At 37.4% G+C, this 24,769-nt stretch overlaps 1 protein-coding gene across 10 annotated transcripts in view; it reads left to right on the top strand.

The window, feature by feature from the left end:
* ADGRB3 (adhesion G protein-coupled receptor B3) overlaps window positions 1-24,769 on the top strand; it is a 453,017-nt gene that overhangs the window by 335,578 nt on the left and 92,670 nt on the right. For all 10 annotated transcript variants that reach the window (XM_050316306.1, XM_050316311.1, XM_050316301.1 and 7 more), the window contains 3 exons: window positions 17,436-17,562; window positions 19,200-19,303; window positions 22,573-22,675. In XM_050316306.1, the coding sequence (XP_050172263.1) occupies window positions 17,436-17,562; window positions 19,200-19,303; window positions 22,573-22,675 (334 nt within the window). The remainder of the gene's footprint in view (window positions 1-17,435; window positions 17,563-19,199; window positions 19,304-22,572; window positions 22,676-24,769) is intronic.

Below are 24,769 nucleotides of genomic sequence, written 5' to 3'. Positions count from 1 at the left end.
ATTTGGTGACTTCTGCCAGGACTTGTACCAGGATTTCTCCCAATAAATGTACCCTTTCTGATGACATTGAACAGTAATGAGTGAAAATTTAGTAGGACAGTGTTACATGAACTTGGCTTAAAAAAGAAACATTTTTTAAAACTACTAGCAAACATTTAATCGCCTATTGATATTGTCAACAAATAAATAAAGGGAAGTCTTTTCGTGGATATTCAGCACAAGTCACACTCATGACCTTGTACAGGTACTCTGGACTTCAGGTGACTTCTCTTAGGAACTGCAGCATTTGAGAAACATCAAGCCAAATAGTTCTAGATCATGGAAATGGCAAAATGTCTTATCAGTCATTTTTCTCATAGAAATTGGAGAGGAGAGGCTGATAAGGGGGAGGAATTACATTACATGTGCAGAGGGACCTCTAAAACATGTTTTGATAGGGAAGCCTGTTTCTATGATTACGATTATTATTTGTAATCAAATTGGAATTGATTCCTAATTCTGCAAATTGTTACAAAAAGCTATTGAAATAACATAAATCTTTTTACAGTATCTGATGTATTCTGAGTTTAATCATGAAGAATAATTTATATTATTAATATAAATTATACTGATACTATAAAGATCCATTATTTGAACTTAATTTTTTAAAAGATGATTAGGATTAAAATTAAAGACAAATCTGATTTGATTATCTAGAAGAGCAGCATAGTATTTTGCCATACAGAATATGTGACCAGTGATCCTTACTTTAAAGACCTATTTTGAATTTTAATTCATTGATATTTTGTGATTCTGAGATGGAAATGACTGAGATTTCACAAGAAAGTTGAGCATGTGACTGTCGTTGTGTATATGAGTAAATCTGCTGAAATCACTGGTACCTGAAGTTATAGACATATTTAAATATTATGCTGAACCATGGTCTTAGAGAAGCAGTGGATTATGGCATTTCTGAATCCTATTTCCTACACTAAAACCCTGAATTTTAAAATAAATTTGTCACAGAAAGTTGTTCCAGAGTTAAAATTATTGAAGTTAAAAACAACCCAGACTTTGAAGAAAATAAGTTCAGTAGAAGTGGAATTAATTCTGTTTAAAATCTCCTTTTTTTTTTTTTTTTTTTTAATATATTTAAGTGAGCTCAAAATTGGAAATTTGTGAAACTTAGAATTATGGAGCTGTCAAATATTTGCAGTTTTAAAGTAAGTGAGCTAACATTTTTCTGAATCAGACATTTTTAACATCTCACCAAGAATTAAAGTACTGGTGTGAGTGCTTTTTTAATGGGAATATGCAGGAAATTTCAGTTTGCATTGTACTACATATTGGTATTAATTAACATATCATTGAAAATGAAGGATGGTTTAATTCAGCTAATGCTGAAATCATTTTAATTAGTTTTAATATGAGATGACCTGAAAGATAAAAAGGTGTTAGACTTTAAATACAAGAAAAGTTGCAGCTGAGGTCATAGTTTCTGTGTTTCTGACCTTGAGTGTTTCATTCCTCCATTTTTCCAAAAGTGCTTACATATTTGCATGAGTTTGTATCATATAACCTTTAGACAAGTTACTTTTTAAAGCATTTACCAGTACTATTTTCATATGTATCCAGCTGTATCTGACTCATTGAAAGCATAGGGCAAGAAAGAGCAATACAAATTTTCTGAAGTAAGCTAAAAATGATTTTCTGTTCCTATAAAATCACTCCTCCATACATTTTCTTTAAAATGTCATGACTTCAAAGTTTGATAGCTGACAGCCCTGCAGGGTTAGATGCAAGGTCTGTGAGTCCAATTGCAAAGCTGAGAATTTGTCCCTTTACAAGTTATTGCCTCTAGCCCTGCAGGACTACTAGGTATTGGGTTTAAAAGCAGTGACATTTTTAAATACAGAGTAGATGTTACTGGCTTGGGATTAAGACTTGACCGTTTTAAGGGTCAAGATGTATAATTTTATAGAGAGAAAGGCAACATCGTGAAGAAAAGCCGCAAATATTTTGCTGCTTAAACAATCTTAACAGTTAGGATCGTGCACAGAATAAAAAGTGTGAAGCCATTTTTGGGGTAAATCTAAAAGTAGTCCTTATGAAGTGTATCAAAATCAGATGAGACACAATAACAAGTAACACTATTTCAACATCTACTATTGATGTCTAAGATGTATATACACATACATATCTCAATAGAATACTGTAATATATTTCGGGATATGAATATACTTGTAAAATCCCAATTCTACACTATAGAATTTAAGACATAAGAAATACTCATTTGAGATAAAACATTAATTCAAAGCAATAAAGATTTCATTCTGGTCAGTGTCCACTTATGTGATGCCAAGAAATTAAATTTGTAAGTTTAGGATGTCATTACACCTCAATATTATATAGAGGCTCAGCTAAGATACTGCTGTCTCAGCACTATGTTTTGGGCTTAATATGCATATTGAATAATAGAATCATAGAATTTGTAAGCTTGGAAAAGACCTCTAAGATCATAGAGTTCAACTGTTAACAGCATTGCCAAGTCCACCACTAAACCAAGTCCCTAAATGCCACATTTACAAATCTTTTACATATTTCCAGGGAGGGCAAGTCCATCACTTTCTTGGGCAGCCTGTTCCAGTGCTTGACAAGCCTAATCTTTCCCAATGTCAAATCTAAACCTCCTCTGGTTCAACTTGAAGAGATTTCCTCTTGTCCTGTCACTTGTTGCTTGGGAGAAGAGACTGACTCCCACCTCTCTGCAACCTCCTTTCAGGGCTTTATAGAGGGGAATAAAGCCCTCCCTGAGCCTCCTTTTCTCCAGGCTAAACAACTCCAGCTCCCTCAGCTGCTACCTAGAAGACTTGAGCTCCAAACCCTTCACAAGCGCCGTTGCTCTTCTCTGGTCACACTCCAACACATCAATGTTTTTCTTGTGGTGAGTGGCACAAAACTGAACATGGCATTTGAGATGTGACCTCACCAGTGCAGAGTACAAGAGGACAATCACTACTCTGGACCTACTGGACACTGTTTCTGATGCAGGCCAGGATGCCAATGGTCTCTACCCCAAGCCTATAGCACTGAATGGTGGTGTTGTGACCCAAGTGCAGGAGAATCCTGTGGGAGACAGTGTCCAAGACCTTACTAGTATTCCAAGAAGACTACATAGACAGCTTTTACCTCACCCACTTTTGTCACACCCACCTGGTCACAAAAGGAGATCAGGTTTGTTAAGCAGGACCTGCCTTTCCTAAACCCATGTTGGTTGGGCCTGATCCCCTGGTTGCCATATACATGCCATGTAATGGCACTCAGGATGATCTGCTCCCAGCATCAGGATGATCTTCCCCAGCACCAAGGCCAGGCTGAGAGGCCTGTAGTTCTCTGGATCTTCTTTCTGGTCCTCCTTGTAACTGGATGTCTCATTTGCCAACTTCCAGTCATCTAGAACCTCCTTGGTGAGCCAGGACTGCTGGTAAATGATTGGAAGTACCTCAGTGAACACTTCCACCAGCTCCCTCAGTACTCCTCAGTGGATCCCATCTGGCCCCATAGACTTGTGTGTGTTTAAGTGGTGTAGCTGATCACTGACCATTTCTGTTTGTATTATGGGAGCTTCATTCTGCTCCCTGTCCCTGTCTCACAGGTCAGGAGTCTGGGTACCTGGAGAACAACTGGTCATACTATTGAAGACTGAAACAAAGAAGGCATTTCAATACCTGTCCTGATTTTGGCTGGGATATTTTCCACTTGTTACTCTGTTTCCCTCTACATCAAGTAAAGAATGGAGATTCTCCTTGTTGCTAATGTACCTATAGAAACTTTTTCTATTGTCTTTTGCAGCAGAAGCCAGATTAAGTTCTACTGGGGCTTTGGCCCTTCTAATTTTATCCCTGTGTAACCTCATGATATCCTTGTAGTCCTCCTGAGTTGCGTGCCTCTTCTTTTAAAGGTGATACATTTTCTTTTTTACCCTGCATTCCAGCCAAAGCTCTCTGTTCAGACAGACCAGTCTTCTTCCCCTCCAGTTTGTTTTTTGCCACATGGCTGTGGTCTGCTCCTGCATCTGTAACGTTTCCTTGCATAGCCTCATACCTATTATGCCAGGGCACCTGGAAAGTCACAGAGGAGATGTGCCTGCTGTACTAGGAGGAACTTATTGCCATTGCCCCCTGTCCCTTAAGTCACTGTGTTCTGCCAGGGGAAGAGAGGACAGGAGATCCTCCATATCATGCATCCTGTCTGCCTGTTGGGCCTGTCCCAGGGAAAACAGGGTGGAATTCCAGTAGTCTTGCTTGCTCTTTCACAGTTCCTGATGCTCCTCAACCTACTCACCTCCTCCTGGAGTTCTGTCGCTAAACAGAGGAGTTCTTCTACCTGGGCACACCTCCCACAGGTGTGCTCACTCCTCCTTTCCGCAGGACACACCCTGCAGCTTTTTCACCTGGGTGTCAGCATGTTCCACCCAGAACACTGTCTTGGCAGCTGCATCAGTTGTGCTTGGTGCAGAGCTTAGAGAAACTGTGGCTCTCTGACGGGTGAATGCCATTGCCTCCTGGTTGAGCTTGCAGGGCTTCAGTGCCCTTCCTGCATGCCCTTCTGCACCAACTGCCATGCCATGCCCTGGCTGATAGTGCCCCCTAAGGGATTCTTTCATAGGTGTGGGGCACTTGGCTGCCTTTGCTTCTGGCCCTGCCCAGGTCTCATCAGCCAAGCCATGGGTTCCTAGCAGTGCTTTCTGCTCCCCTGATATTCCCCTGGTTTGGGAAACCCCACTGTGCACTGTGCCGGAGCGCTCCACTGCTGATCATACCAGCAGTGGAGATGGTCTCCTCAGCAACACATAAGCAGTGTGAAACAACCAGAAAAGTGAAATATAATTCATTTGAAAACAAATCCTTTAAATCAGGAATAAAAATTAAAGTATAAGCTGGGCTGAACAGGCAAAAAATTAGTCTATCCCCAGCACCCTGCCTGCCACAGAGCCTGTTAACAAATGCCTGTAGGAGTGCTTAATAGCAAGGTACTTATTTAGTAGATATTCCCCTGGTATGCCTCCTGAATTCCAACAGGTTTGTGATGTACAGACAGATTTTTTATCTTTGTGTGCTGTAGCCTTAAAAGATTATTTTGTCTGTGAATTTATCTAACCACTCTTTCTCTTTGCATAATCTTCTGTCATTTATAACCTCCTGTGGCGATGATTTCTACAGTTTAACTATGCCCTGTGAGAAAAAAAAGCCTCCTATTGTTTGTTTTAAATATACAGCCTAATAATTTCATTTAATGCCTCTAGATCTTATATGACAAGGAATAATAATCACTTCTGGTTCATTTTCACCATGCTAATCTTACAGACATTATCAGACCTCCCTTGACCACCTCTTACTCAGACTGTATGGACTTACCTTATAGAAGCTGTCCCATGTCTCCCAGAGATTCTTCTAGTTCCACTAGATGTGTTTGTTAGGAAGAGATCAGAACTGCATGCTGCATACAAAATGTGGGCATACCGCAGACTTTTTTAGTGGCATAGTCATATTTTCTGTTTTGCTATTTCCAAAACCCTGCAGAAAACTAATATAACTGAAGAACACATCATGTGCTTGACATGCTCGAGCATCTTTGAATTAAAATATACACATAACTTTTCTCCAATGCATAGTCAATAGAAAGATGTTTGCTTATATGTAATTTTAGATATCATTTAGCTGTCTGAGAGATCAAAATATAGTGCCAGGTTCTGATGCGAGTTATACTGAGGATACTCCATTGAAGTTGACAGGTCCAATCAATATACAGCGAGCACTGACATGAAGAGGATTCATGACATTTCCTGAATACTGTATATGCACAGACAATTATTGCAATTGCTCTCGTTATGTAATTTCTAGGAGATATATTCTAGCTAATAAGCTTCATGTACTAAGTAGTCTGTATATAATTCAGATCAAGTAGTGTAATCTAAATTAATTGTATTCTTTATTTATTGCACTTTTAAAACATCAAATAGCGTGAGAACATAACAGAAAACAAATTACTTCAAAATGTAAGATGCCGTAGCAGTTTTTGTTTGCAATACTATGCCTGACTGAAGGGAAAGGCATTTCAGATTTGGAGTTTTCAACTAAAGCATGCCACATCTATGTGACACACCATAGACAGACAGACAGACAGACAGACATCTTGTGATATGCCTTTCATGACAATAGGAGTTGATTCCACTCTGCAAAAAGTGGCAACATTAACTGAATAACTTTACTGTATATCTTTTAGTTACATATATTTCCATATACTAAATGATCTGATACAGTGTAAGCATAAAAAATAGTGTATGAGACCTCCATGTAGATATAGAAGGAAATAAGTATAGCCCCGTATTTGGAAGCATTTTCTTTTGAACCTAGGAGTGCGCTACCTTCACATTTTTGTTTTGGCTTTCAGTCCTAGAGATGATCTCTGCCTTATGTTGAGATTCAGGATGACGCTCTCTGTTTTAAGGCTTTCAGCTGAAAGCTGTGTAATATGGGTAAATCATTAGTGTGTCAACATTGATTATTGCGGGACACTTTTATCAGTCCCTTTTTACTATACTGGAAAGCTGAAGAGTACACCAACTTTATCACTGGACAGAAGACAAGCTCATTGCTACAACTGTTGCACCTGCAGGGTACAGGGGATTCTTGGGCTGTTTCCCATAAGATACAGGGAAACAAACATTTTGTCAGGAGATGAAAGAAAGTGGATGGGAAAGTTGTTGTTCAGACAGACTTTTTCTTTTGCATCTAGTTAAGGCATATACTCCCCAACACCTTTTCTATCCCCCTTTTTTAGACTGTGAAATAAAAGCACTTGTCCAACCTCTTACCAATTTATTCCATTTTTAATGCCAGCAGTCACATTTGTCTAAACACACAATCTAGCTGGCATGAGACTAGCAGAAATGGATTCACCAGAGGAGTAAGAGGACTTACATCCTGTGTTGCCACTGTTCAGTGTAGCAAATTTTGCTGGCAGTTCTAGATATATGATCATTACAAATGCAAGTTTTGTGTTGCATTGTGAATGCATCAGATATATTGTACATGGGCAGATCAAATTTGAAGCATGTCCACAGAACCCACTGGGCTTTGTGGACCACAGAGCCTCCCCTGCAACACATGTCCTTTTACTATTGGGTCAGCGCAATCCCCGATACATAAAATTCTCTGTTCAGACATGGCACAGTGCAGACTGTCATTCTTTCCCCAGTATTTTCCAGATGAAATATGGAAGCATCTTCTTTCATGTTTTGTGCAGTGTGATGCACGTGGCCTTTTTCCAGCCACTGTAGTAGGCATGCCTCGTAAGAACCACAGTGGAAAACTTTAATTGCTATGTCCAGATTATCATCATCAGCTGGCTTTTTTTAAGGTAACACTACCATCACACAGGTGTGAAGGGGTATTAAAAACCGTGTCAGTTATCTGTAATTTACCTTACAATCATGTTGGTATATACAATCACTCAGGAAGATTCAGATTAGCAGTAGCTCACATAGCTGGACTCCAAAGAGACTACATTCAAACCATTTTGAGTCTGGGAGCTGAGGAGACACATTAATAAGTCTTAAGGTAATAAGGCTTACTGAAAGAAAGGGCTAAGACCAGCTTAGAAGAGTGTAAAGTATACATTAAGGAGGTGTCTCATGCATCTTCTTTTTCTTTAAACAGAAGAACCTCCATTTCCTAAATCTGTATTTGACTTGATTTGACTCTGTAACCTCAGCGATTGTCCTACATCTTAAAAGTGAAGATTGTAAAGACAAGAAAGATGCATTACCTTATAGTGTCATAGAAGTCAGCTCTCTGTATTATAGAGTTTTCAATGTACACCTTACATCTATCAGCTTTAGCAACATCTGGTTTGTTTAGTTTTGGGTTTTAGCTAGATAATAAAAACTATGAGAAAGCTTTTTATTTACCTTTATTGCATTACATTCCTTACCAGCTGGGGATATATAAAGTCACTGCATCTCAACTGCATGCTCAGATTTGTTGCATTGCCACATTTTAAGTTTCAGTTATTATATGAATTAGGGAGATACCTGTCACTTAGTCCTTAATGGACTTTGGCAGACCTCTATTCCAGTCACTATACAACTCCAGAGAATCTAAATCCAGGGGTTCTTATGAGTTTTATATTAAGCTGTTTTGACCACCAAGTCTTTCTTCTAACATGCCCAGAAGAACCTTACCATTAATTTTAAAGATAGCCTTAACTAGATGGTCATCTCTCGATCATTCTTGACTGTGGCCTTTACTTAGCAGTGAATTGGCTGACACATAAAATGTGGAGAGCACATGTATGAAGACCTATACTGCAGGGTTTTTGTCCAGTAGTTCAATAGTTACAAAGCTCACCCAGGACAGAAGAGCCTTACCCAAGGTGAGGTCTCATCACTGCAAGATTAAGAACCTTTTCAGGAGGAAGGACTCTCCATGCTGTAAGAATGAAATCTCTAGGCTGTAGGGTATTTTGGAGTAAGGAGGCTTCTCTAATTCCCTCTATTCACCATTAATCCTATTCTTTCATATCATAACTGAATATTGATTGTCTGAAAGGGAAAGACTGCTCTGTTCTGCATGTTGTAGTTAAGGTTTTCAGCAAAGATACCCAGCTGAAGATGTTAAGCATCAGTCACTACAACTCTCACCTCAAAATGGCTAATTATTATGTGTCTGATCTCAGTCAAAAGCCTATAGCAAGCTATATGCCTTTGTCCCATTGAGGTATTTGTATCAAATGTGTTTTTAATGTGTGGCCTGATAACCAATAAAAGATTTGGTGCAGGTTCTGTCAAGATGCAGGCTGGTTCACCAAAGAAACAATAGGGAGATAAGGATTACTCTTATTGAATCAGTTGTTAATTGGCAGTCAGGTACACAAGATAACATCTGATCTAACAAAGAGACATCGCTAAGGAAGAAATAGAATTCTTATTTTAATTAAAAGGGGTGGTTAGATTATCTCCCAAATAAGAAGGAAATCAATGCATTTGAAGAAAAACAGATTAGATCTGTTTGGGCTCCTGGGAAGGACTTACAAAAAAGGATTTGATATAAAAAGCAAGTGTCTTACACAAGAAAAAGGGCATAACTTGAGCCCTAACATATAGAGAAAATAGAACACTTTATAAACTGAATGTTTAGGAAATCTTGCTGAATAACAACTGGATAAAAGAGGAGACATACTGCTGACATAATCCCCATGTCAGTAGAGCAAACGTCAGGTTTATTTCATTGCTTTTATTTTATTTTATTTTTGTCTTATTTTATTTCTCCTTTTTTTTCTTTTATTTTTGTCTTAGGCACATTTGTAACTGTGTCCTATTTTTTTAATTGATTGTTTGTTTTATCTCAGTCTGACTTAAGTTTGTTTTCAAAGTGCAAGGGGACTGGAAAAGGTCTTTACTTCTTTCTTTAAAATTGTACACTGAGACAATTTAACTCCAACTGCCATAACTCCACAGCATGTTTTTCAGAGAACCCACGGGTAACCGTTGTAGGATTGTGTAAGAACAGCAGGTGGTATCATAAGATACAGGGGAGGAGATGCTGACAATTAGGAGGGTTCTTAGTCATGCAGCTAAGATATGAAGGATCAAATATGAAGCCTGAGGATCTTCAGACAATATGTAATACTGATGTTTGAATGCTCAATCTGCAGCATAAGTAACACTGAAAGAAGCAGGAACTGAAATGCGGGTGCCAATCCCTGTCTACTTGCAGTGTGGCTACAAAATCCGCCCTTTGCTTTACCCGTGTAGTTCTGCATAATTCTGCTTCAACAAGAAGGGATGAAGGTACTCTCAAACCAGAATATGCTATAGTTTGGGGTTAGGTCATCCACTGCACATCTGTACCTCTTCAACACTCCTCATGCAGAGCAGGAAATGGAATTTGTCTCTTCTATCTCAGAACCATTGAGCTGTTAGATAAAAGGGAAACTCTCCACTGTCCATCTGCGAGCGGAACCTAACTCCAGATTTTGAAAGGTAGTGTGTGAACATCTAGCTCTGAAGGACAGCTCATCTCTCTCCTGGATCACCAGAGCAATGTGCATCATTTCAGTGCCTGACCACTAAACATATCTGCTTCTGCCATTCTCATTTTTTGTCTTAACTTTTTTCCTTCATTATAATTGGTATCTGGAGCCTAATCCAAAAGACACTCAGGGCAGCCTGGACATGTACTGATTTTAGTTTTATCTGTCTTTTCAATCTAGGCTAGCATAGGATGTTGTAACAGTAACAGTGGTGGAAGCCCAGTTGCTTTTCTTCCCCTCAATTTTGTTTCACACTTGTTCCTCTCCCTGCTGGTTGTAGCTGGCCTTGAAACTTGAACTAACGATACTATGCTTTATTGCTTGTCATTTGAAAGAAATATTAACGATAGCTACAATCCTCACCCAGGCTTTAACATCCTGAATTTCCAGGATAAACTTCTGAGCCCCTAATCTTTCCCAGCCCCTGGCAATATACAGTTTACAAGGTTTCTTTTTGCTAGGAGGCCCTGTGAGTAATAGTACAGTGTGAAAGATTTTGTAGGCTGATCAATTGGAAAACACTGCATGACAATTTTTCCTTAGTTCATCATAAATCTGCATATATATTTATAGTCTAAACAAAATAACATGAAAGATTTTACTGATTTTGTGAGGGATATGCTGCATTAAGAGTATAGAAATTTGGTAGAAAATAAATCCTTTTGCTTTCCAACTAGTCCTCAGAGATCAGAGGGGCTAGGTGCAGCTAGGCTTAATTTCTGCTTATAACGATTTCAGCACTGTAAGTCCAGTGTATTCACTAAAATCCCTGGTGCACCAGTAGTGTGGGTCTCATTCTCAATCACAGATTCACAAATTGTGTGGTTTACCAGTTCAACACCAGAAATTTGGTCAAGGTTGATAAGAACTTTCATTAACAAATTCAGAAATAATATGGTTTACTGCTTATACACTATAAGTGTGATCAAGTTCAATAGGAACTTTCATGAAAACAGATTCACAAATAGTATGGTTTGCCAGTTTGACACAGTAATTCTGCTTGAGTTCAATGAGAACTTTGCTTCCTGTAGTTTCTAGGAAATCATCTTGGGACAAGATATCCTGCAAGGGAAGTGTGGCCCCTTATCTGTTCCATTCATCCTGGAGGTCCATGAGGAAAAAAGACACAATTCTTATAAATTCTCAACAGACACCAACATCGTTTGGCAGTGTGTACTCAGGAGGAATACCTGGTACTTCTATGCTGCTTCTCTGAGAGCAGCTACAGGGTCAGACATAGACAAAGCTATTGAAAGTGATTGGTTTTCCTCCAATTTTTAGTGTACCAATTCTCATCTTCTTAGGAGATTCTTCTCTATAATTTTAAGAAAGGCAGAAGAATGCTGTTGTTCAAATGTTGATCCATTAGTCTTGTTATGATACAGAAACAGAGCTGAACAATTGTCATTTGTCTGATGCTGTTCAAAAACATGGATGAATCCCATACCTCTAATAATGTTAAGTCTGCATGGTACCAGTATTAGAGAGGACCAGTAATCAGGAACTATACAGTAGGAGGCAGGAAACTTCTAGTATTTTTCATCCTAGTTTTGACATGTTTCTTTCAAATTTCCTTCCATTTTACACATTGATACACTTGCAGCATGCTATTAGCAGGGCAGCTGTTGATTACAGCACAGTTCATAGATACTGTGTGATAGATCATGTCCTAAACTGTACTTCCCTATACTGGGAAGTATAAAGAGTAATAAAATATTATCACAAGCATTAATACTCACTTCCATATATCTCCCCTTTTCATGAATGATTTATATATAGCAGCCAAACAGGTAACCAAGGCAATTTTTGATCCTTCCTGTGGACCTTGCTGTGAGTTGTACATTATTAGAAAGCTAATCTAACAATCCATGCTTGTAACTACAATGGTTCTGATACAAATCCTACTTTTTAGGGTTTAATATCTCATCTGGTTTAAATCATATTAAAATAAAACGTGGTTTCCACCCCAGATGCACATTTGTTTTACAAGAGAATTATTCATGTAGGATTTATTTTTGATATAAAGATCAACAAGAAAATTAAATTTTCAAAGATTTGTACTTTCTTTGGCAAAAAAAGGAATTCACAGATATGTCATTGAGGACAAATAAACAATTCAATGCCTGAATTGGAAAAGTGGCCTCAGCCTTTAGGAAAATGAATTTTTCTAGTTGGAGATTCAGTTGTAAGATATTCATCACCTAGCTTTTTTTTCTGATACCACACAAGTTCAGACATCCTTTTTGGGACATTTGCAGCATTTTAGATATGTAGTCATAAGGCAGTTATTTTTTTCCAATTTATTTCTTTTTATTTCCATTATTTAATATATTGGATTTTCTAATTATGTGAGGGGAAAGAAAGCCCTTGGGCATAATGACATATTGTTAATCATATTAACAATTTCAGGGTAAACAATACTTTTTGAAAATGCTGCTTTGTCTTTGACATTATTAAGGAAAGTGTGTTTGCATTCACTTTTTTTTTTTTTTTTGTGCTTTTTTTTTTCTTTTTTTACCTTTTTTCAATTTTTTTTCCTTACTTTAGGAAAAAACTATGGAGATAAACCAGATCTTGCTGATAGGAATAAGACTGATCACAAGAGAAATTATGCATACTAAGACTTAGGTCATATCTCAGATATATGGACAGGCACAACTGAAAGGAGACTCCTGCAGTTGAACCTTCCCTCTGATTTCCCTGGGATTTTAGGTCCAGGTGTAAAGAAGTAAGCAAGTGTTGGAAGGACTTTGTCTTCACTAACGTTCCAGCTAGCACACCTGAAAAGGCACAGTGATGTACATAGTCTGCTACTCATAAGGGCCATGAGCTTCTTTCTTACCTGTTGCTAGGCTAAAAAATTCTGATATCTGCATTTTCCATGCACTTCTCATCATTATATGTAATTTTTTACTGAGAATAGAATTGGAATACCAAAGTCTGTCCTAAAGGAAAAACAGCACCTAGTTGAACAGTAAAAAATTGTATATACATACTCAAGAATTAAATAGAATTAAAATCATCCCAGCAGAAATAATATTATAATTTCTTCTGTGTAGTTTGCTTTCTCCAAAGCTGTACTTAGATACTTAAATAACAGCTTCTTGCTTTTATCTAAGTAATATAACTTAATGATTAAAAAGCTTTCTTATCCTACTTTAACCACAGATATCAGTCATCAAAGAAATGACTCGAGCTACCATCATACATGCATAGCAAGATGATAACTGTTTGCTTCTGATGATCAAAACCGGGGCAACTACTTGGATCACTAGTTGCCAATATGAGAAAAAAAGTAGTTAATAGTGTTGTTAGCTTCCTTCTTTGTGTCATAAAATCTCCCTTAAAAAAAATAAAATCTTTAATTTGAAAAACATTTCTTCAAAATAAACTAATCAGGTAGAAAGTGTACAATATGAGATGAAGTCCTTTATTGAGTGGGTTTGATAACAAAGTAATAACTGATTTTTATATATCAATATGTTAAAGTAAACAAAAGAGTGCAATTAATAAGATATGTTTATTATTAATTTCTTAAAACCATCATGGCTAGACTTTACGAGCGAAGATTTGAGAAGGGCTTAAATAAATAGTAAATGGCAAATGGTGTCATGAGACCAAGAGAAATGCTGCAGAATAAGGGAAACATAGTTGCTAGAATATCAGATTTGGCCTGATTGTCAGTCTTTGCCAGATTGGCAATTGTGTCTGTGAATGAATTTTTAATTTTATAAAAGTACTCCTGTCCTATAAACTATGTTTCCTTTGCAATATCTGAGGTACTCATATTACCATTTTCAGTAGTGAGCATAATTAATTTATAATGCAATATTGCATATAACATTATCAAAGAGTAAAATCGACATTTTTATCTTCTGTATCATACATTATTAAAATATTCTGTATATCGTTTGACTATCATTTTTGTGGCATAGCGTATTCCCAATCTTTATTAGAACTAACAAGTTTATATTAAACTCTGAAAGGTTATTGAAAAGACACTTTAACATTCCTCTAGCTGTAAGACTATCCTGAGAAGGATACACTTACAGGTAAATATTGGAGCTGAGGGGTTTTTTGGTGCATATGCCATATTAACCATAGATCCAAGGGCCCAAATTACATCCTACTTAGGATTTTTCCCCAACTTCCCCTGCTTCCCTCAGCTGCAGGATGACACAAGATCTGCAATGGTAAATCTATGCTTCTTGGGAATTCCTTTGCTTCTATCATGGGAATTTTGCCAGGTTGATTAAATCATCCATAGCTCAGAAGAAAAGTACAGAAATTACCAATAATGGGCATGAACCTACATCTATATTTGATACATATTTTCAATTCAATAATTTCCCTTGATATAAATAGACCATGTGTTAATAGTACCTGTCACTCCTTTATAGCTTTCTGCATAACAAGAAAGATCCACAGGAATAATAGGTGCCCTTTTGCATATTCATATGATAACCCTACATGTTAGACACATAGTCAAAGAAAATCACACCAAAAAGGAATAAAACTTCTAAATATGAGATAGATTCTGGCTGGCCCAGAAGAGTTGTGTTACACAAGCAACTGATCATAAATGGAGGACTTCATAAAAAGTGTAACATTGAGATGTACTAAATATAACAGTTTTAACTCAGTATTTCCATTCCTTGTTTACTTTATACCTAAAACCAAATACTTACTTTATGTCAACAAGTCAAAATTACCACCATCTCCGAGCAAATTGATAATCATGCAACAAATTGCAGTTATCCTTTTCTTCTGGTTCTGCTTATTACTCCAACTCCTTCATGGACTTCATATAACATTCTGTGCAGCTTCCGTCAGTCATAATTTCAATAGGCTACATATATATTTATTAATGAGGTTTTGTGTTTGGTTTTTTTTTTAAATTGCTTTAGTCAGAAAAAAGAGAAAGAACATATTTAATCACTGAATTTTCATCTGCTGCATATTCAAACACAGTACTGTTAAGCGAGAAATTGGCATGTACCACTGAAAAAAATGAACAATAAAATCTAAGAAGCGTCCATATTAGACTGACTCTGATCCTGCCGTGTCAATCGTTGCCTTATTGTTGAATCCACTTAAAATATTTTCTTCATTTCAGTACTAAAATTTTCAGTAATACTGAAAAAGTTTTGCAAAATACATAGTGTATTTATGGCTCAGCTACTGTACGGCTAGAATTTTGTATTTGTGCAAGTGACTTGAAGAACAGAACAAGCCCCCCTAAACCTGCTGGACTACCCATGGTTTATAGTAATTTAAATATAATTGTAACAGATGTTTTGTTTTAGACTAGACTGGTGTCTGTGATTGTCTACCTTTTATAATTAGAACTTGTCTAATTCTTATGCATTGGACACCATCTGCAAGGATTTAGTGCTAACTGGACATATTCTGCATCCAGTGCTTTTCAGCATAGGCTGAATTCAATTTATTAAATCTTATTCTCAGGATGACTAATACCATCCTTTTGTTTTAAAATATGTCAATTTCTCTTAAGTTATCAATCCTTAATATTTAATCAGCACAAATAAATGCATTTCATTTGGCCTTAGCTGTATGTCACAATAAGAGAAGAGACAGGAACGCTAATAAACTAAACTGTTTAAGTTATCCAGAAAATAATGCTTCTGCATTAGAATATGTAACTGTATTTTTCAAAGTGGATGTTGATTTAGCCTGTAGCCCTCTGAAAGACGCAATTTGTGAAGGAAAGCTAATAAACCGCTTTAGTGGCTTGAAGAATTGGTGATTTTCTCTCAATTGTTTCCCTCGGTCGCTGTTTGTTTCATTTATTACAGGATTCTGTTTCTAAGACAATAGTGTGTAGGGGTTACATCTGGTGTGTTCAAAAACTAGTGGCACAAAATGCTGAGGTGGCCTGGGGTGAACTGCACTCTGAGAGCAGGCTTGGGATAACAAATTGCTTTTGCACGAGGGCCCTGGCATATAGAATCACTTACATAGGTGTGTTGTCAAGGTGGAAGAGGTGAAACAAGGGTGGTCACAGGGACAGGAAATTATCATTCCCCCACCTTGTTTCTTCCCCCCTTCATTTTTCCTTTTTTTTCAAGCTATTTAGTGACCTGAGATGAAATGGACAGGAATTGACAGCACACGCACTGCTGCTGGCAGCAGATTCACTGCAGTTGCTCCTTGGACATGAAAGGAGAGAAAAGAAGAAAGAAACCCAGTTGTTTTCTAAACATAACATATGTAAAGATAAGATGTTTACTTTAGTTTAAACCAACCCCTTTTTCCTGTAGAAATTATCCCTGGCTTCCCCACCCCCCCGCCCCCGCCACTGCAGTTCAGGAAAAAGGAGAGATGATTTTTTGTCTCTCCCTCTCCTTCTCCTTGCTCGCACAAAGAAAACGTGGGTTGATACCATTTTTATTGTTCTGCTAGGGTGGGTTTCAGACCTCGTATTAGCATACTGAATGTCTAATTGAATTCGGGGGCTGTGTTAATCATCTTGTTTTGTTTAAGGGTGGTTGGTGAAAGGTGCTAGCAAACGGTTGCTTTGGCTTGGGGTTAGAGTGGTGCTGCCACCCCAAGAAAAAGAATCGAGAAGGGGGAGGGAGCAGGGGAAAGGCGAGTTGACTGAGTGATGTCTGGAGGGCGAACTCGTGTGTCTCTTTGGTGATGTGTGCTGCTGTACTGAAATCCACCCCTCTGCTGGAGCTAAGGCAAGAGTTGGAGGCATCTGATGCTGCCGTTTCCAGGGTGAAATTTCTAAGGCTGGTTGCTAAAAACAACAACCAAAAAATCCCCCCAAATCCTCAGCAAAAATAGCAGTCAGAACAGAAGATCCGGCATCTCGCGGTCCAACTGACATAACCCAGACGTTTGAGAACCACATGCTTTTAACCTAGCCACACACACCAGGGAAGGAGCGGGGCGGGGGAAGGGACCAGAAAAGACACTGCAACTACCGAACATCACATTTCTTACAAAAGGGCCAGAAACAGAGCCTGTAGGAAAAGGGAAAGAAAAAAAAAAAAAAAAAAAAAGAGAGAGAGAGGAAAAGCCTCCCCCTCTTCCCCCCATGAGTTTTTCGCAGTGCTCTGGTGAGGCTCGGAGGTGGCTGGCAGCGCAGGGGGCGGCTGCTGGCGCGGCTGGCGGGGCTGGGCGCAGCGCAGCGCTCCGGGCGCTCAGCACCGCGGGGCCGGACAGCTCCGCGCCCCGCCCGGCCCGGCGCTGCCCCACAACAAGTACCGCGCCGCTGTCCGGAACTCCGCCGCCCGCTCCCCCAGCCTCAGCTGCATTGTCTCCTCGCCGAATCGGCCGTCAGGCGTAATTACCCCCGTTTCCCCCCCACCCCCTCCTCTCTCTCTCCTTTGCAGGAACGACTCTTTGGGAACCTGGTCCACCCAGGGATGTAAAACTGTGCTTACCGATGCATCCCATACGAAATGCTTATGTGATCGTCTCTCTACCTTCGCCATTTTGGCTCAGCAACCTAGAGAAATAGTAAGTAACAAAGGGGGGAAAAAACCCCGGTTTTAATGCAAAAGGCAATGCGGGGGGTGGGGGGTGCTGCCGGGGGGAGGGGGAGCTGGTCCAGCTTTCCTCTCAGGTATATTGCAGACCTTGCATTGAGGAATTGTTTAATATTGCAGGTAGGCAAATGTTAGTCTCCTGTTGTCTACAGTGTCTCAGATAAATGAATTCCACATTCTGTGATATAACTAATTCCTCGTGAAATTTGCATGCTCTCGAACTCCATAAATATTTCAGAGAAAACCTTATAATTGTGGTGCAAATGTGTAGAAAACTTTTGTATTGAACAATTAAGGGAATGTACAGGGCTTTATTACTGCTCTTGGTAGGAAAACCCTAGATACTGTAGTTAAACAGATTGCAGATCTGCATTGGACATTTTCAGCACAGATTTTCTGTGTAGTCTGTTGATATGATGCAAGAAAAATAATCAAGTTTTCATGAGAAAGAGGGGACATTAAGTGTATAAGCAGACACTCCCAGTATTACTGAAAGTAAAAATAGCTCAAACCCAAATATTTGTGAAGTTATCCTGCCTAGGCATAATTTCATTTTCCTGGTTTTGGAAGAATATAATCAGAATCTTTTTAATAGCAAAGTAAATCAGTTTGGAACAAAGTGGTTGAAATAAAATACTACTTTCTGCCTGAGATCTGGCCTAAAGTGCATCTGTCTTATCTCCTGTTTGGGTGACAAAAGATATCTTGATAAATGTAATTTAAAATACAGCCACAAAGCTTTAAAAAGCATTTTGGTAAATCAGGCATGATATCCTTTCAAACTTTTAGATCTAAATTTTTTCCATATGTATTAGCAAAACCCGTGGCTATTTCAGGACATGAGCACATATACCTACAGAGGAAAGACCTGATCTGATATCTGAGGATAATAGTTTCTTTCTTAGAAGGGAAACCTATTTTGTTTTCAAGGTCATTCTTTTTTTTTTCCCATTTTTTATTAGTACACAGAGTACAAATGAAATAATTCTGATTTTGAGGCTTTTTTTTAATGGAAGACTTATGATACTGTTGCCATAGATATCCTACCATTCCTTCTAGGCAATCAGGGGCCCAAGGAAATTAAGCATGTGAGAACAGTGGATTGAAGTCAAAGTTATTAGAAGTCAGAAAGTTTGGTAATTTTGCAACAAGCATGAATCAAATTCTAGGGCAAATTACTGGATGATCTTTAATATATTACAGTGAAACCAAGCTGTTTGTTTAATGCACAATCCTAAATATTGCTACTTCTCAAGAGAAATGTATCTTTTAATTAATGTTAACTGGGAAGTCATTTAAACATGTACTACTGCCATAGTCTCCTGTTACATTGTAATATTACTACTTTATTTTTTAAAGTATCATGCAGGTATTACAAGGCATTTTAAAGCTCAAAGGCCTCTGAGGAATGTAATAAGCAGATATGAGTTATGTATGGATCAGTTTTGGAACTAAGTTGATTTCTGCTTCATAAGTAATATTACTGAAACTGTCTGTGACTATGTGGCTGCTTTTATAATTTTGCTTTTGTTGCTTTTTTCTTTTGACTTGTTTTTTTTTATTGCTGGAGGATGTTTGTTCTTCATGGTTCTCTGTTGTAACCTACAGATCATGGAATCATCTGGTACACCCTCAGTGACCTTAATAGTAGGCAGTGGTCTTTCATGCTTGGCTTTGATCACCCTAGCAGTTGTCTATGCAGCATTATGGAGGTACGTAATGGATCAAAAAAGCTAAATGTAAATACTTAGTTATGTTTAGTTGAATTGCAATTTAGAGAGAGCATTAGATGCAACATTTATTGTTTAGAAAATTAATAAAAATAAAAGAAAAATGTAGGGCATGTTTTGATGCCTAAATTTGTTGATGTGATTGATCAATTTTGCTGTCTTGGCCTACTGGTGATGTATGACCCATTCTTCTCTTTCCCCTCTTCAGTGTGAATGGTATTGCTCCTTTGGTGGGTTATTCATAGATAAATAACAACAGGATTGTTATATATGATATATTTCATTTGAGGCTTATGGCCTGTACCTTTAGCTGCTTTTTCTCCATTTACATTTTTAAACAAAACTTTTAAGTAATAAAATAAACATATCAAAGTGGCACATCAGGTATTGAAGATTTATGGAGGTTTAGTCAACTGGTTTTGAATTTATTCAGATCAGTTATAAGTTTGAATAAAGACCACAAAATTAAATTGTCATAAATAGTGGGGTGGTACATTCCAGTAACAGACTTTTTTTCCATCCTGATTTTGCAATATTAAAACATTATATTGATTTAAAAGTGCAATAAATATTTATGGAGTAGATTAATTTGAGAAGTCATGAGAAATAACATGGTGTCTTAGTGCAGAAGAAACACAAAATTAAGTTTAAAAGTCATGCAAAGTAATAAATATTTTTAAAAAGTGAACATGGATTCTCATTTAACTTTTTTCAGTAATAATAGTAAAAAGGTTCTTATGCAAGTAATAAGAAATACAAGGATAAAATAATAATTTTTAGTGTAATATAAAATCAACCAATAGAATTCTGCTTGATAATTTTACACTGTTTTCTCTTTCACTCTATTATATACCACAGAGACTCACAGGATTAGAAATATATATAATAAATAAGAATATCTAGTTACATAAGTTATGATATAAAGAGTATAAAAATTATCAGTTCTTATCTGTCAAAACTAAGAATGAGAGTATTTCAGGATATAATTCCCATCTGAAGAACTATAGTGTTATTTTTGCCCTCCCAGATATATTTAGCACTTGGATAGAATTACTGTCATGCTCAGTGGAACTGGTCTTCTCCATTATTAAAATTAGACATAAGGAAAAAAATTTTTATTTTGAGGGTAGTGAGGCATTGAAACAGATTGCCCAGAGAAGTTGTGGATGCCCCATTCCTGGAAGTGTTCAAGGCCAGGTTGGATGGAGCTTTGAGCAACCTGGTCTGATGGAATGTGTCCCTGCCCATGACAACGGGTTGTAACTAAATGATTTTAAGTTCCCTTCCAACTCAAACCTTTCTATGATTCTATGATTCCATTAACTTTAAGCAGAGATAAAATGTTATGTGTTATGGATTTAGTGTGGGTTCTGCATCCAAATTAAGGCGGGATAACTCATCTAGATCTCAGTGTTCTATCAGTGAGGTATTTTTAAAGTATTATGACAACTGAGTGCTATGTCATTTGAATCATTAAAATACGTCTTCAGTGTGTTTCTTGAGAGCACAAAGTAAACAACCATAGGGAGAAGATAGACACTGAGACTTATATGTACATATGCTTGTTTTTATAAATCTAGGGATAGGGAGAAATCTGATGTTTTGGCCCTATGTCTGCATTTGTATTTTGGAACACCCACCTTCCCTTTGAATGGTAGGAGCTCTTTAGAAGTGATGTTAGTTAGATATATTCTGATCCATAAATGGCCTGTATAGGCGTTCTTTTATGGTTCATGGATTTGATCCCCCCAACTGAAAATTCAAACTGAAAAATAAATTCAGTATCAATTAAATATTCATCTGTCCCTTCCTCTCCCTTTTCCTTTCCCTTTTCCCTTCCCTTTTCACTTTCCTTTTCCCTTCCCTTCCCTCGATAGTGGGCTGATAGAAAATCTAAAACATTCCTAACTTTACTCAACACTGAAAGCTCCTGCTTGCACTGTATTTACTCAACTACTAAGGTCCTTTGTAGTCCATGGATACTCAGTGTTGGGAACTGGCCCAGGTGATTTGATAGTTAACAAGTTAGAAAGTTACAGCATGCTGTCTGTGTGAACAAAGACACTGGACTTCCTGTATTTGCAAACAGGTAGAACTAGCCTTAAGAATGTTGCTATATTTTAAAGGAAAGATGTGGATTGTGACATCAGGGTTGTTCTGTCTTTAACTAAAAAAATGTAATCACTGGTATAACTTGATATATCAGCAAAAAGGGCTACAATTAATTTCATGTCCAAAAGTCAGAATTTCTTGTGGACTCAGCAGCCTTTTCTATGACTAGAGTATCAACTATAGGTGTACAGCTCAGGAGGAGACAGCAGTATTAACTGAACTCCAGTGAGCACCATATAGAATAGGTCATAGAATATATGAAGATATGGCATGGTCTTCAGGGGAACTGAGCCCGCTTAACTTTCATTTATTTTAGTAGTCAACATTTCCTGTTAACTGCTCTAAAAATCAGGTCAGAAAGGTACTTCACTTGAAACCATGCTCATTCTCTTTCTGTTTTGTAGCACATAAAAGGCTGTATACAGAAAAAGGCATTTTGTAAGGAAATACGTGATAAGACTATATGACTTTTTCATTCTAAACATGCATGTAAAATGAATATATGTTTGCAAGAGAGACTGTGATGCTCACTGCTGTAATTTAATCTTTCTGTACAAACTTAGCTATTTTTTTCGGCATTCGGTCTTATGAAGATATTACAGTACTATTGTTTCTTCCTAAAAATTATTTTGTAAATCTCTTGGAACATCAAGTTATCGTTATCCCAATAATGTGTTTCAAAATGCACTACCATAGTATCATCAGCAAACCTTCACCTTATTTATGCATCATGGATCAAATCTTCTGTTTATGTAAATCACCATATTTTTGCTGAAGTTAGTAATTATGAGTGGTCTGTGCCAGCTGTGGATATTCCCAGGGATGAGCAGAGAGCATAAAACATTCCTGACATGAATGCATGCAAGCCTGTTACTATCAGTATGGTGTTAGAACAGTGTTGCCAGCAATTTCTGAAAGAATCATTGATCATTTTTAAAATATACCAAGTTGCTAAGAGTAAACTGCAGAATATTTATCAAAATATCAGAGCTCCGATGGCTGTAATGTGATAGGTCTCTGGTACTTTCTGAGCACTTGAAAGAGAGGCACCTCTGCAAGAACTGCATCAAAGTTTTCTATAACTTACTAGTTGTTTTCCGTTTAGAAAAGTTGTACTCTCTCTTTGTTTATTTAAACAGGTACATCAGATCTGAGAGGTCAATAATTCTAATCAATTTCTGCCTGTCTATTATCTCATCAAATATCCTTATCCTGGTTGGACAAACTCAGACACATAACAAGGTATGATGATGGATTGTATTGAATTTGCATTTAAAGATTGATATCTTTGGTTTATTTGTGTTTAGCTTAAAATAATTACATACATTTAGTCCTATACTCATAGGACTTGGTGTTTTTGGTAAAATATTAACAGACAAGGGAAAATATTTACTGTCTTTCATAGTCTTTTTTTCCCATCCAAAAATCCCTTTTGGTATTGTTCCCTCTGGATAAGCTGTGTTCTCTGTGGTAGACTTGTGTTTTATAACTAAATTTCAAAGCAAAAAAGTTCAAAGGCTCAACATCAAAAGCACAAATTCTGGTTCATTATAATAGTTGTAATAGGATTGTGCTACAGTGTTTTTGTCTTTTTATTAATACACTGGTACTCAAAAGGAAAATAGGAATTGCTTAGAAGTTAGAGTACGAGTCTTGAAAATGTGCAGCAACAGACATCATAACAAGCCACAGAACTGTTAGATCTCTGACTGGTGCAGCTATAAGAAAGTAATAAACCTGCATACTTTACTGATACATTGCTGATTTAATGCTAATCTGTTCTCTGAACGTAGTTGTCATTTTTATCTTTCCTGTAGAGCAGGATTGCCAGTGTTTTCAGGAATCACCCAATACTTAGTGATGATGGGTAACTTTCAGAAGCAACAATAAATGGTTGCTTAAAAGTAACTGTAACTACAGGATTGTAGAAAATAATATGTAATTGGTTAATTGGGCAATATGTGATGGAATGCTGTTAAGTTTTGGACTAAGTAAGTATTTGTAAAGTTGGTTTTTTCCCACTGTGTTAAACTACTTAATGCACTGCTTATCTTAATTTTTTCCAGTATTGAATGAAACATATTCATCGTCTGATGTGGGATAACTGGTGTTTCTACAACACATCTGTAATTAATAATTTTTTCTTTTCAATAGAAGTGCTTAGGAGTTTAGCTACCAAAAGTCTCATAAATTCAATGTGAGTTACATAGCTGTACTTTGTAAAACATACCCAAACAAAACATACTAATTTCCAATACATAATTTAACAAAATTATTAAAATTAGGATATCAATATGCCTTTTAAGTTTTGAAAGTATGCAGAGTGTCACGTGAAAAGGGACAGAAAAGAAGAATTTTCTCTCCAACCTGTATTAATTTATTTTTTGTCTTCAGTGTCCCCCCTTCAGGAGATCAAAGCCTTTTAATGTCCAAAAAATTCTGTTAGCATCTCACCTAATGAGACCCTTCACTTAAAAGATTTTCTGAGACGAACAGGATGTTGGATACCTTTTTATATAAGGACTGCACCAAATAGTGGGAGAAAAACCTCTCAGCAGGTTTCTCCTGTGAGTTATTTTGCCATGGACGGAACTGTCGGCACCTAAAAACGTACTCACTCGAACAGTTCATGAAGTAACAAGTTCATTAATGCAAATTTGTGACAATTTGTGGGGTTTGCTGTGTCTGGAATAGGGTCTAACAACAAAAAAATCACACTTTAACTATGTAGTAATAATAATAAGGCAAAGCATAGGCACACACACTACAGCAAAACAACTTACAAGTAAGTAAGACAACTTACAAAGAATAAGTAAAGCAAAAACGTAAGCATGCTCCCTAAAGCAAAAGAACTAACAAAGAATAAGTAAAATATGTTAAAGTAGTATGGAGCAAAAGTAAAATTAGTATATATGTATAAGCAATCGCTAACCCCAAGGCATCCTGAGAAGGTGGAGGGAGAAAAGGCAGCCCATGGGTTACCTCCACAGAGTTGATGGAACTTCTCACCAATTTTTGCTCATGTCCAATCTCTTTTTGTACCTTTTTCTGTAGGCAGTTTAAATGTCTATAGTCAATGAATTAATTTGGGGGTGATAGATGAAATAGGCTCGAGGATCCACTTCCTGAGTTCTGGCAGCCAGGATGTTGAGAAAAAAGGCCGTGTTATCTCCATATCACTCCTTTCTTGGTCTTAATCCTTTTATCAGTATCTGGGATTGTCTCCCCAGGTGTGTGAGGTTTTTCCAGGAAACCATTAGGATCCTGCTTCTTTCTTTTGTGTGGCCTTATCTATCACCTTACAGTAGCGGTACAAATGAGCAAAATATGGATTTG

This window comes from Myiozetetes cayanensis, unplaced genomic scaffold (genome assembly GCF_022539395.1).
Source record: "Myiozetetes cayanensis isolate MyiCay16 unplaced genomic scaffold, myiCay2020 scf2-11, whole genome shotgun sequence".
Classification (NCBI taxonomy): Eukaryota; Metazoa; Chordata; class Aves; order Passeriformes; family Tyrannidae; genus Myiozetetes; species Myiozetetes cayanensis.
This window is presented reverse-complemented; position numbering and strand designations above follow the sequence as displayed.